General features: G+C 46.1%; 1 protein-coding gene across 1 annotated transcript in view; it reads right to left on the bottom strand.

Annotated features, from left to right (window-relative positions):
- Window positions 1–14,379, bottom strand: part of ulk4 (unc-51 like kinase 4) — a gene marked incomplete at its 3' end in the record, with an annotated part of 104,516 nt that overhangs the window by 27,415 nt on the left and 62,722 nt on the right. The window contains exon 30 of the mRNA XM_080857342.1: window positions 6,610–6,658. Within this exon, the coding sequence (XP_080713468.1) occupies window positions 6,610–6,658 (49 nt within the window). The remainder of the gene's footprint in view (window positions 1–6,609; window positions 6,659–14,379) is intronic.

Below are 14,379 nucleotides of genomic sequence, written 5' to 3'. Positions count from 1 at the left end.
GGAGGATTGGGAGACAGAATGTGGTCAGATGATACCAAAATAAAGCTCTTTGGCATCAACTCGACTTGCCGTGTTTGACAGGGGGGGGAATGCTGAATATGACCCCAAGAGTACATCATACCCACCATCAAGCATGGAGGTGGAAACATCATGCTTTGGGGCTGTTTCTCTGCCAAGGGTACAGGACGACTCCACCGCATCAAGGGGACTATGGATGGGGCCATGTAACGTGGAATATTGGGCTTGAACCTCATTCCCTCCCATTGAAAACGCAACCTTTAAGATTTGGAGAGGATCTGCAAAGAGGAGTGGACCAAAATCCCTACTGAGATGTGTGTAAACCTGGTGACCAACTACAAGAAACATCTGACGTCTGTGCTTGCCAACAAGGGTTATTCCACCAAGTACTAAGTCATTTTTGTCAGTCAGTTTTGCTAGGGGTTCAAATACTTATTTTTTGCATCAAATGCAAATAAAGTCATAAATGTTATAAAATGCATTTTTCTGGATTTTTTTGTTGATATTCTGTTTCTCACTGTTAAAATACACCTACCAATACAATTCTAGATCACACATTTCTTTGTTTCCACGCACACGCACACACACACACACACACCTAGCACACACACACACGTACACACGCACAAATCAAAATCAATAGAGGCTTTAATTGGGGTCTGGATGAGCAGGAACAGGAGGGGGTTGTTATGGAGGTGGTGCTGTTGGGGGGTGCGCACACAGCCTGACAGGCAGGGAAACGGACCACTAACTCTGGGGACCCCTGCTCCCCTGCCCCTCCCCTGCTCTGGTTCTTAAGACCCCCCCCAATGAACCGCGAAGGAATTTCAAGGGCCGACATAATTTCTTTATCCGCCTTGTTTCCGCTGGCGGGGCGCAGGAGAGGTGGAAGGGTCGGAGATGAGTGTGTAGCCTTCAGCATCGGCATGAATAAATCACACACTCGCATCCAGGAGGCCGTCAGTGCTCTGCCCCGCAGCCTGCATCCAGCCAGCAGCCGCCGCTGCTTTAAACATAGGGAGAGGAGAGCCAAGATGCACAGGGCTCAAACAACAGGCTAGAGGTTGGAGGCGGACCACTCCGTCCAGCCATGTCATGATTACTGATGTGAAATAAATATGCAGTGCCACGACTAAGACAATGGTTACACACCAAAGAGCCCTGGAACAACTGATGCGAATCTGTTCCCATTACCAGCAGTTCATTTCTGTAACGATTTATGGAAAGTGTTTGACATCCTATGACTTATCTAGTGTGTGTGTGTGTGTGTGTGTGTGTGTGTGTGTGTGTGTGTGTGTGTGTGTGTGTGTGTGTGTGTGTGTGTGTGTGTGTGTGTGTGTGTGTGCATGTGTGTGTGTGCGTGTGCGTGTGTGCATGTGTGTGTGTGTGACAGGCTTTTAGCTAGGATTTTTTTTAGGGAGGGTCCATTTTGTCATTGAACCTAACGCGGTAGAGCAAGCGCGCGTCACAGGCACAAGTATTGTAGGGGGGTCTGGGGGCATCCCCCCCCGTCAATTCTTTTTATTTCTAACTGTCTGAAACGCTATTTTACTGCATTTTGAGGTGCACATTTTGTGGAATTCAGGTAATATTTTTTGGTGTGTCTGTTGCAATATTTTTGCTTAATTGTCAAATATGATGTACATCAGTGTACCACACAAACTGAAAATCATACCAACACAGAAGAAATTAAAGCCAGAACTGCCATGTACATCTTGTATGTATATATGCAGGGGGCTACTGGTCAGGTGATAGTAATATAGTGTTAGACTTGGCTGACCCAAATAAGAAGTTACTATTTTTTTTTATTTTTTTATATGCTACGTGTAGGGTGACCAGATTTGAGTTTGTGGAAAAGATGACACTTCGTCGGGGAACCTGCCCCCTCCCACGCGACGGAGTTTTGACATATTATTGTAGTGCCTGGACAACATGAATGTACTGTTTTTACTTCATATGCATTAACTGTAGTTAATGCAATACCTTATTTCAACTGAAACACCTCATCATGTTGCTTCACTATATTTAAATCATGTACTTATAGTTCATACATGTGTAAATAGTGTTACAAATCACGGATGCGTAATATGGCTTTTTATTGCACTAAACACTAAACTGCGGACCTGGCAACACTGCCGTTAACGTTCACGCATTAGACGTGTCTGTGTAGTGCTACGTGAACTATCTGTTCATTTCAATCTGTTATTATTTTCTTTTGTGATTGAAATATTATTACCGGAAAAACAGGGGATGAAAAACTCAGGGCGTCTGTAGGGCGTCTGCCTTAAAGTAGTGCCTCCAATTTTGTATTATTTTAGAACAGTGCGGCCGAAAGACGCACGGACGCATGCCTGGCTTAAAGCCTGGTGTGTGTGTGTGTGCGTGTGTGTCTATATGTGTGAGTGTGTTTGTGTGTGTATTTCTGTGTGTGTGAATGTGTGTGTGTGTGTTGGGGCCGGGAGGGTTGGACATTCCAAGGTTATGAGGTTGATTGGCAGACATCATCAGTATATCTTCCTCCAATGCAGCAGAAGTGGCTCTGAATGAAAGGCTTCTAAGTAAGTTCTAACTTACTCCACCACAAGTCTCTTTCAGTTCCTCCTCTAACCCAACTTTCCTGGGCTGGCCACCTCCTCCTGCTCCAGGCCTCCTCACACACACACACACACACACACACACACACACACACACACCCACCCACACACACACACACACACACAGATGTGCCGCACACCTGGCCGGCTGCGTCAGCTCCTCTGCCAACAGACGTGTCGACACATGCCGCCCTGGCAGAGCCTCTCCTCTCTGATTCCCTCTGTGAGGTGACATCAAAGCCAATGCAGCCGCACACACAGACAAGCCAGGATCTCAGAGCCTCGTCTGCTTGTCTAGGGATTTAGAAAAGCGATCAGCGACGTGACGGGGGGAAAGATGCTGCTGTGTGTTTAGTGATATACACCCCTACGCTGGGATTCGTATCACTTGAGCCCCACAAGCACCTGACAAGGAGTCGAGCTTCAACCGCAGCTCAATTGATGCAAATGAGGCACTTCAAACCTAGCGCATTGATAAGTGCACAACTGGGTCCAGTGCTCAGCACCAGCAGGCTGTCTCCAGAGCGGAGTCCTAATACATGGCCTCTAGCAGTGAGTCGCCCCCAGCCCTCTCCACCCTCCATCCTCCACCCAGAACAGCAGGGCCGCAGTATCCAACCAGCTACTCTCCCGGGGGAGGCCAGCATGGCTGTGGCCCAATGGATCAATGCCAATCACAATTTCTCTCTCTCTCTCTCTGCATCTCGGTCTCTCTCTCCCGCTCTCTCTCCCTCTCTATACTGAACTCGCTGTCTTGAATCGACGTCAGCCAGCCCAAAGTGCTGAATTGGACTGACGTGTAAATCATCTGACAACTGTGATTGTTAGCTGAGAACTCAATGAAAACAAATGCCGGTTCAATCCCCATACATCTGCAGTGTCAAAGGGTTCCCCCGCAGAGAGCAGACCAGGCAGCGGAGCGGGGAGAGAGGAGAGAGAGAGAGAGGAGAGAGAAGAGAGAGGAGACGAGAGAGGAGAGAGGAGAGAGGAAAGAGAAGAGAGGAGAGAGGAAAGAGGAGAGAGGAGAGGAGAGGAGAGAGGATAGAGAAGAGAGGAGAGGAGTGGGGAGAGAGGAGTGGAGAGAGAGGAGTGGGGAGAGAGGAGAGAGGAGAGAGAAGAGAGGAAAGAGGAGAGAGGAGGAGAGGAGAGAGGAGAAAGAAGAGAGGAGAGAGGAAAGAGGGGCGAGGAAAGAGGAGAGGGGAGAGAGGAGAAAGGAGAGGGGAGAGAGGACGCCTCTGGCTACAGCTGACAGGTAAATGCCATGCCTCTCTGCGATCGTAGTCGCGCTTGCTTCACTTTGCGACACTGTTACAACGAGCCAGGTAATCCACCAAGGTTTATGATGTTAAGCTTCATGTTTATTGAATTATTAGTTAAGCAGTGCATTCATTACTGGTAACAGTAATACAAAATAGCCCCATATGTTGACGTTGAGCCTTATGCTGTTAACCGTTTACAAAATTATAAAACATTACGTTAAATAAACCTATATTATGCGTTAAGACAAGCCAGATATGTTGATATTGAGCCTTCTGCCGTAAACCGTTTGTGTTTGGAGCATGTGCGATGTGTGGGACTACGATAGGGTAACTACTACAATTGGGCATCGACACCCATTGCCAATGACAGCGTCATTACTTTATCGCAGCAGTGAAAATCAAGACATTACAGACGTGCAAATGCTGGGGTGGCCCATTCAAATCAACGGAACTTTTTTGAACATTTTGAAGAGCCGTATAATACGAGTATAATACAAGTGTAGCCATTTATTAGCAGATTCTGTTCCATTTTTCTCAATGATGGTCAAATAGTAGTAGTTTAAGATGCACTATTTTGTTAGTTTAGATTTCTTTTCAGTATTTCAAAGTGAAGGAGCTGTGGGAGCACAAGAACAGTGAGCATCTAGCAGCGATTATCATAGACATATAGCATACATGTGTATATGTCTATGGCGTTTATAGCTTAACTATCTAGATTCTAAGTAGCATGGAGGGTTTTTTTTGGTACTCCACGTAGATCATAAACCCTTGAAGATAAAAATGAAATTGGTTGGGAAATGTAAACGCTAATATGCTTTTTATCCAGATAAAACGCAGCTCCATCGTTTACTTGCGTTTGTTTACAGGACCGTCTTCACTGTTGCACCAACGGGCTGAAGCGGTCAATGGGGCGTATGTGTAATGGCCAACTTCTTAATTTTCTTATTTTTATACGTGGCCATATAAGAAAAAGTTTTTCTCATCATTATTGCTATAACATATGAACAAACATTGAAAAGAAAGTTTTTTAACACTTGATTTATCTTCTGAAAGTACATTAAAGAACCACTGAAAGCCACAAGCACTGGACTAAAATGTCACTACATGCACTTTGTTTTAAACTTACTATTTAAAGATTCAATGGAAACGTTCAGTACAAAGTAGGCCTATACTGGCCCACTATTGCTTAGGCCAATAGCCTATTAAGGCAGTATTGTTTCTGCAACATAGTGTTCATAAGGGTCAATAAATAAATGATGATACTGTAAAGCCTATGTCTGTGGATAATTTAGCCACCGCTGAAATGTTCTCTTTTTCACAAACTCAAATCTGGTCACCATACTTTTAATATACCGTGATATATACCGTAACCGTGATATAAAATGACAAATACCGTGATAGAATATTTTGGCCATATCGCCCACCCCTACGCACCACAGCTTTGACAGGAATTCAGGGAGGCTCAGCAATCAGCATCAAAACAAACAAACAAACAAACAAACAAACAAACAACAGGAGATGGGAGGATGCAGCCCAGTAGTGGCTCCAGACATCTCCAGCAGTGGATGACTCACATGGGGGACCTGCACCAGTTTAGAGCCATAAAGCCTGAATGTCAGAGACAAATCATTTAGATTTGAATCTCAAGTCACACTGCTATTTCTGGAGCCCAGCGTTTCTGCAGCAGGTAATTATAGCGTCCTGCTGATGAGAAAACAGAGCGCTTCGGTGGTGAGGCGCTGAACTCCTGTACAACCAAGACATGTCTCTCCAGCGCAATAACCAATAGTCATATTCATAGCCTGACCTTTACAAGAACAAGTACAAACACACACACACACAACCACACACACACAACCACACACACACAACCACACACACACACACACACACACACACACACACACACCCCAGTCAGGCAAGCAAATCCCCACGCAGACAAACACATCCACATGTTTAGGCACTCTTCTCTGGGCTGGGAGAGTCCCCTTCCTTCCCAGTGAGAGGGCAGGCGGGGAGTGAGACTGCTGACAGGGAGACGCCAGCACGAGCACAAGCACCAGCCTAATGACTACACACAACCTGCTGTACAGGACAGGTCTCTCTTCTTCACTCCATTAGCTCTGTCACCCAATTACACACACACACACACACACACACACACACACACACACACACACACACACACACACACACACACAGACACACACACACACAGACTTCACTGAGCCATCCTCTCTGGCCTCATCTACATAATAACTCAAGAGGTGAATGCACAAGTCTCTACGCTTCAACGGAGTGAGTCACAAACACACACACACACACACACACACACACACACACACACACACACACACACACAACTACAGACATATATACTGCAAACACTGTATTATGGGGCTGAAAAGGCTGTTTGCAGCAGAAAACAGGTTGTGAGTTATATCCTCACAGCTGGAGATTTCTGACGACAGCAGGAAAAAAATCAGTCAGTGGAGGAATGAACACACGGGCAGGGCCAATAAAAAGAGCTTCCAAATCTAACATCTAGTAATCTTCCAATAGGCAGAGAAGTGCAATAGAGCACTCAGGCTTTTCTGATGGTGATTTTCTCCCGCTCACGTCAAGGCTGGGGTGGGTGGAGAAGGACGATGATTCACATCTAGCTCTGAGAGGTAAAGTCACACACAATGGTGACAAGCCAAAACGTTTCATTGGGTTTTAACAGGAAGGGCACTCACCATGACGACCTGAAAGATGGCAGACAGGAGACGACTCTGCTTGACGAGCCTGAAGGAGAGACATGAAACATGTTTATCACAGTGTGTACACACACACACACACACACACACACACACAACCACACAGCAAGATATGTTAAACACATGCACCCACATTCATCGTACATTTGTTTTATCTTCATTATGGTGACAGTGTCATTGACCATTTTACCCTAAACTACAGCGTGGGAGCAATGGGGCGTGAACAACCAGCGTCTCTGAGGTCAGCCATCTGAGAAAAGCACCTTTGAATAATCCTGTGTGTGGAGCGACGGAGCGAGACAGTGAGAAAGAGTGAGAGCATGAGAGAGAGAGAGAAAGAATGACAGGGGGAGAAGGAAAGAATGAAAGAGTGGGCAGGAGTAATGTATGCCTTTATTGGAAACGACGCTCCGTGCTCCCTTATTGATTATGGTCTTTGATTCACAACCAATTACAGCCTTGTATGTAGGGGTGCGGAGAGCTCAGAGTGGCAGCAGGGCAGGGTGCCGAGACTGGAGACGGATTGAAATGAGCCAGCGGAGGTCAGATGGGAATATTAATTAGCCCGCCCGCCTGCCTGCCGTCTGCTAAACAATGATGCATGGTGCTGCCGCGAGACGTGCCTCCTGCCCACCTGACAGAGTGGCCCCTGAGGAGACAGCTGTCAGGAGCCCTGGCCAGTTAGAGCGACTGGGAGTGGTGCGGCTCCACTGGCTCAATGGCCACTTCCTGGCCAAGGTCACGAACTCCACAAACACAAGCAGTGATTTTCTGCTCTGACTCGGAGTCATATTTTCTGGGTGATTAGATGCAAATGTGCAGTCTGAGGTGGCACAGGCTACACATAGTAATTAGGCAACCTTGAGAGTAAGAAGACCAAGACACAACAGTACAGTATGAAATAATAATTAAAATTCTTATGGGGCAGTGGGTAATTATGTCCTCAGTATGGGAGGCCTGGAGCTAACATGTGTATGTCCAAATGTGGGATTGTGGCTTGCAGGGATCTTTGGCCCTAGTTTACGGGTCATCTGTTATTAGACTCATTGGAACACTCACACAAACAATCACACACAAACGTATCGCTCTCCTCTCTCTCTGTGTTCCTTCATCCATCTCTGTGACCCTGACGACAACCAGCCATTAAAGTCATATTTGGCTGATGGAACAACGGTGCCCCGTCCGAGGGCAGAGAGGAGAGTGAGGTGCGGCACGGTGCGGTGTGGTAATCATGCGGGGCTCTGGAGATGGCCGTGTTAGCACCCCTGATGAATGGGGCCATTTTGTCTGCTGACAGGGACAGACAGAGGTGCACATAGCAGGGCACTGGGTGGCCCACTAAAGGCCCCACTATATTCCATTAGGAGAGCAGTGAGTTACAACGCCAGCCTGTCGCCCATTTATCTTGGCAGCTGCTCTTGGTGCTCACAGAGAAGAATCAGGTCAGGATGAGAGTGGGGTGGGGTGGCAGCAGCAGCGGCAGCTCACAGGGCCATGTCTGCCCATGATGGAACTGGGCGAAATTCTGTTCTGTTCTGGTGTGGCAGAGGGCACAGCTGGCATAGCGCTGGGGAAAAATGGCAAATCTTTCTTCCAGTTCCAGAACGAAGGATAAAATGCAGGTAAAGGCATATCCTTCAGGCACATTACCACATAAGGGGCCCTATTTTAACAATCAGAAACGCAAGTAGTACAGCGCCAAACGCAAGTAGCTGTGTGGGTGGCTCTATGGCGCATTTGCTATTATAACGGCGGAAAAAACACACTTGAGCCCGGCGCAAATGTCAAATGGGTTGGTCCAAAGGAGGTTACTCAGCCATAGGTGTGGTTTGGGCGTAATATGCAATAAACCAATCAGAGCGTCATCTCACATTCCCTTTAAGAGCGAGGAGCGCATATTCCATAGCGGCTTGGTATTATAATGGCGGAATTACCTGGAGGAATACCGTGAAGGCATTTTTACACTTCTACGATTCTCTCCGATTTGGTCGTAGAGGGACACTTTGGCACGCCTTGGCACGCCTTGGTAACACCTTCACCCAGGTGTTGCCGCCCATCCGACCCGTCGGAGAGCCGTCGGAGAGCTGGTCGGAGACAAACGCTTTTTTCTAACTTTTCTTAAAGAGACGGAGAGAGTCGGAGACCCCCTTGGCTGTGATTGGCCAGTTTACGACATCATTTCCAAACAACATCATTTCCGGAATCACACATGTCAGGACCTCACATTTCCTGTTTTCTGTCAAAATGTTTTAGTACGACTTTGGTAAACTACAAAGCTGCACAGCATGCAGCATTAGGCTATCGTATTTTATATAAACCCTCGAAAAGTAGGCTACATTTCTCCCGACCACTGTTGGTCTCTTGGCTGGTGGCTCGGTGTTGAAAGTGCCTTCTCCAACCAGCTTCAACTGACATCTAACGTAATTTGCTACGGAGTAATGCTGGCAGCAGAATTACTTTGCATCTATTAAATAGGAAATGTATTTCATGTATGTGTAGAACCTATTTAGACATTTGAGTCAAACATTACTTTTGCCTCAATGAGGGTGGCGTGTGAGAGCATAATCGGCACGACAACGTTGTACTTATTAGCAGCACACTTTTGAGAGTTATTGTGAATACGCTAACGCTTGATTTAGCGGAAAATCTAGTAAACGTACGTACCACCTGTCTCCTGTTCTGTTGTTGTTGTAGTTGTCGCTCAAATCGCTACAAGCACGTCCTCTGCTTATAACTCAAACTAGTCCAGCAGCTCCACCATCAACCATTGTCTGTTAGTTGCCATCATTCGCTGTTGTGAGGATTCCAGGGAGGAGGAATTTATACAATAAACGACTACCACACACACAACGATTTCTCTAAGATCGTCTTCTTGAAAATTGGGCATTAAAGGTGTCCAGGCAGAGGATAATAAGTGAGTGTGCTCCTGTATGTGTTTTTCATCATATTCATGGTTGAAAAGGCAGTCTCACAACTGTATGTTGAGGTATCAGAATCAGAATAATGTTTATTGGCATGTGTATGCATTCTCTTGTTGTGTTTCTGATATAACTATAACACTGCATGTGGATTGGTATGAAGACTGCAGTGGGTTTAATTTTCTGCCCCTTACTTCATAGTTCTACGGGTATTTCTGTTCGAAGTGTGCATGCTTTGTTTTATAGTGACGTTTCATGCTAACACTTTTGACAAGGGCAACCGTCTCGTTGCAGATTAAACACATCGGTTTTGTCCTGCCCACAAGCAGCACAAATGCATAGCCTAATTGTCAGTCCACTCTGTCTTAAATTCGAGAGTTTTGGAATCAACTTTTCGTGTGTGAGAGCCTGGCAGATGATCATTAGTAAGTGTGCTAATGTATGTGTTTTTCAACATATTCATGGTTGAAATCGCAGTCCCACAACTGTATGTTGAGGTATGCATGTTCTTGCTGTGTGTCTGATATAACTATAACACTGCATGATGTATGATGTATGATGCATGATGAATACCGTGGGTTTATTTTTCTGGCCCTGTCCTCAGAGTTTGGGGGGTAATTTTGTTGGAAGTGTGCATGCTTTGTTTCATAGTGCCACATTCACGTTACCACTTTTTGACAAGGGCAACCGTCTCGTGGCCAATGAGTGCATTGTCATAGCGTTGTAGTTAATCAAAGGTTACCCAGCGATCATTGCAGTATGAATGTGACAAAAATACCAAAGAAAATAAGAACGTATTCATTTTATTGGATCGTTTTATAATAGTTTCTGTATTGTATGTAAGATAAGCATATCGTTTTGTTATAAGTCGCAATGTTTTTCACAAAAAAATGACCACCACGATGGAGATACATTTGCCTACTCAAGTGAATATATAGCATTAGACATGTTAGTATTGACTGTGCTACATGTCTCCAAGGCCCATGTGACTGCACCTGCCCGACAGGTCTTGAAGCAGCATCCGTGTCATGTCAGTGACAGTTGGGAGGAAAAACAATCAATGACTTCCAATAAAGAGGTTATGTGGTAGCTACGGGCTCGACAAACAGTAGCTACCCCACCCAGCGGTCTGGCGTTGAATAGGTTGAATAGGCTTTAGGACGCATAGCCGTCGGAGTAGTATGTAAGCCCGACCAGTACGTTCAATTTTTTCTGAATCAACCGCCTGCCCCCGCCCGCCCATTTTTTTTTCGAGGACGGAGAGGGATGCAGAAGTATAAATTAGGCTTGAGGCCACCAGAACGTGTGTTACCAGAAACAATCACGGCAATATTTTCTCATGCTTGTTTGGAGAAATGTTTCTACTTTTCATTTCTCGTTTGTATTTTCAACGAGTATTTTCAGTTACTAGCATTCGATTTTTGGTGGCAACATATTTGAAATAAAAGTCACAAAAACATACTTTCCGATGTTTTGGGTTCACCCTCACTGAATCACTAGGTTATGTATGCATGGTAATAATATTGCACCCATCGGCACATGCAGTTCAACCTCACGTCTTCTAAAGTCCTCTAATCTATCCTCATTTATGTCATTGACACATCCATGATTCATGGCAATGTTGTGTAAAACACTTATGTGAATATGGGTGCAGTCTATAGCGCCAAGGACGCCAAGGAACCCATACTTCTCCCAGAACGCCTGCTTAGCCCTCTCTTGGCTGTCGGGTGTTACGGGAAATCTTATGAATTCCCCAGCATGTCGTACTAGACCTGACATAACTGCATGTATAGCCGAACTTATTGCAGACTGTGATAGGGACAGTGTGCGTCTGTCCCCAGCTCATCTGCCAGGAGATGGCAGACATCAGAACCGCCATTACAATTAACCTGAATCATTTGGGTCAATGTGTACGCTAGATGTATGCCTATTTTTAAAATATCTTGGATATCACAATGATTTCCTCATGTGGTAAATATTCCCTTGTAATTATATATGCCTTGCCAAAAAATTGGTGTAAATCTCTCGTGTAGACGTGTAGCCTACTGTGCGGCCAAGCGCGCGTCCTTAAAATAGCGTCTGAATACGCGCCACAGACTCTACACCAGTGGAGGTTCTTCCATTGAGGAAACGGAGGAAGGACCTCCCCAAACTTTTTGAGAATTTCTGGAGGGAAAATCCCGCTGTGCGCCGGGTGCAAGATAGGAATGATACATGCGTCGGTGACAATGTCAATTGCGCTGGGTGCAAGATAGGGCCCAAGGTCTTCTGGTTTGTTACCAAAGACAAAAATGTGACTTACTTGGATGTAGCTGAGATGTAATAAAGGAGAGACACCAAATGTTTAGGAACTGAACACCAAGACCCATGTCATCACACTGCACAGGATAGGAGCAGCCTGTCCCACAGACGAGTCTTTCTGATAGATGCTCATAGCCCAGGGGCAGAGTGTGAGCCCGTCTGCTATTAATCCTGCATTTCCATGGCTGCCGTGTGTCTGTGCAGACTGGCATTTGCACAGGGAAATGTCACTCCAGAACCGCCCGCCCGGGCCTCTAATAAGAGTGGGTGGAACACTTGTGGCATTGTGGCGGCAGCCCAGCAACCTTTTGATCTCATGAGCCGGAGAAGTGGCTGAGGTGCACGCCGCCCTGCCTGCCTGCCGCTCAGCGGCTCCTAATGGCACGCCGCGCGGCTGACATTTAGCATCCGTCACAGCCTCTGCGCGCCAGCGATGATATTTCAGAGATAAAGGTTAGGCCTGGATTGTGCAGTTCCATAAAGGATGCAAACCATCCTCTTTTTGTACCGCTGCAAGCAAATCACTGCTGTCTGGGTAAACTAATGTGGGGTGGGCAGAACGTGTGCTGGGAGGCACGGTGCTGCCTTGAGTAAAGAACATGGATGTTTGTCTTTTATCCTCCCTCTGCAGTGTATCCTTCCATGTTCCCCCTTCCTTTATCCTGATCTTCTTCCTTCTCACTCAATCCATCACAATCCCAATGCACTCCAGTCATGGAGGGACAGCCTTCACTTATACCCGACTTTCAATCGTTAAGAAGGATTGGTTCCATCCAAAAGGCAGCTTCTGCTTAATGCATTGTACTCTAGGTCCTGCATATATGAGGTTAACATTTCCTCCAAAATAGCACAGACTGACAAAAGATCATGGATTATACTGAACACACAAAGTCAACTGGCTGACTGGCTTCCCTGTGCCACTTGACTGAAAAAAGCCTCGCAGCCTCTGCAGACAATTTTATAATATATTTTATAATCAATACAACAATGATTTCATCCATGCATCCATCCAAGACTTTTTTGTCTGCAAATCAGAAACATAAAAACCAACTGTCAAATCATCGATAGAAATTCACATTTTATAGCAGCAGCTAACACAATGAATCATGAGAGTCACTCATCTCCTTGACTTAAGCTCTTCATCTGAATGGACTTATGAAGAGAGAGAGAGAGAGAGAGAGAGAGTGCATGGGACCATATCCGCCCATCCACCAGTACACTTGACACATGACAGCATAGACCTCATCCTCAAAACACACTCTCTCTCTCTCTCTCTCACTCTCACTCTCACTCTCTCACTCTCTCACTCTCTCTCTCTCTCTCTCTCTCTCTCTCACTCTCTCTCTCTCTCTCTCTCTCTCTCTCACAGCGAAGCCTGGACCGGAGTCCAATTGTCAGAGACAGCACGCATACACACCTGTCCGCTCCAATAACCCAGGGACAACTCTGAGTTGGAGAGGGATATGTGCACCCACCCTTCCTGTCACACTGTGTGTGTGAGTGTGTGTGTGTGTGTGTGTGTGTGTGTGTGTGTGTGTGTGTGTGTGGACATCTCTGAGAGGTTCTGTGACTCAGGGCTGCAGCATGTCTCACCTCTCTGTATCTCCTCAGGGAAGACACACCACTGCCACATCAAACTGACTCCAGCAGAAAGCACACACACACACACACACACACACACACACACACAGACACAGACACAGACACAGACACAGACACAGACACAGACACAGACACAGACACAGACACAGACACAGACACAGACACAGACACAGACACTCACACTCACACTCACACTCACAGACACACACAGACACACACAGGCGCAAATACTCTCTCACACACACAAATAAAACTGGTGTGTATCTCACACAGAGGAACCACAGCAATCCTGCTCTTGTTAACCTTGAATTAATCAGAAACCCATTAACACACCTATATACCCAATTATAACAATGGCATAGCGTCTTTTTCAATAACTTCTTCAACAACAACATTCCTCTCCCAAACAAGCATGCACCCATTCAATCTAAACAGTGGCACTGAGACCCACATCATTACTTCAGCTTTCTGGGTGCCACTCTCTTTCAGATAACATTGGCGCCTCTGTTGAGTTACTTAAGAGCACACATATTCTATACTTCCCCATGCCTACACAAAAGGGAAAAAAAGTGGCCAAAGGTTCACTTAATTGGAAAGTTTGAACTCCTATCAAATCCTGATAATGAAGGATGGCCACGGTGGCTTGTAGGGCCCAAGTAATGTCCCAATTTGCAATCTAATTTAGCCAAGAACCCATCAAGGGGGAGGTCTGCACTTTTTTTCCTTTTTATGACTTTATCAAGCGCAGGCAAATGCAATTTAATTTCCCCATTGTAGGTGTAATGGGTCTCTCAGGCGGGGGGAAATACCACCCCGCAGACGCATGTTGCGCGATTGCTGACACCAATTTGAATAGTTCAGCGCGGCGCCCGCTCTATCAGTGGCAGAGAGAGACAATGTGGCGGGGGGCATGGGAGCCATGAGAGGC

Source organism: Sprattus sprattus (assembly GCF_963457725.1).
Source record: "Sprattus sprattus genome assembly, chromosome: 19".
Lineage (NCBI taxonomy): Eukaryota > Metazoa > Chordata > Actinopteri > Clupeiformes > Clupeidae > Sprattus > Sprattus sprattus.
The sequence above is the reverse complement of the archived record's forward strand: the minus strand, read 5'-3'. Positions and strand labels throughout refer to the sequence as shown.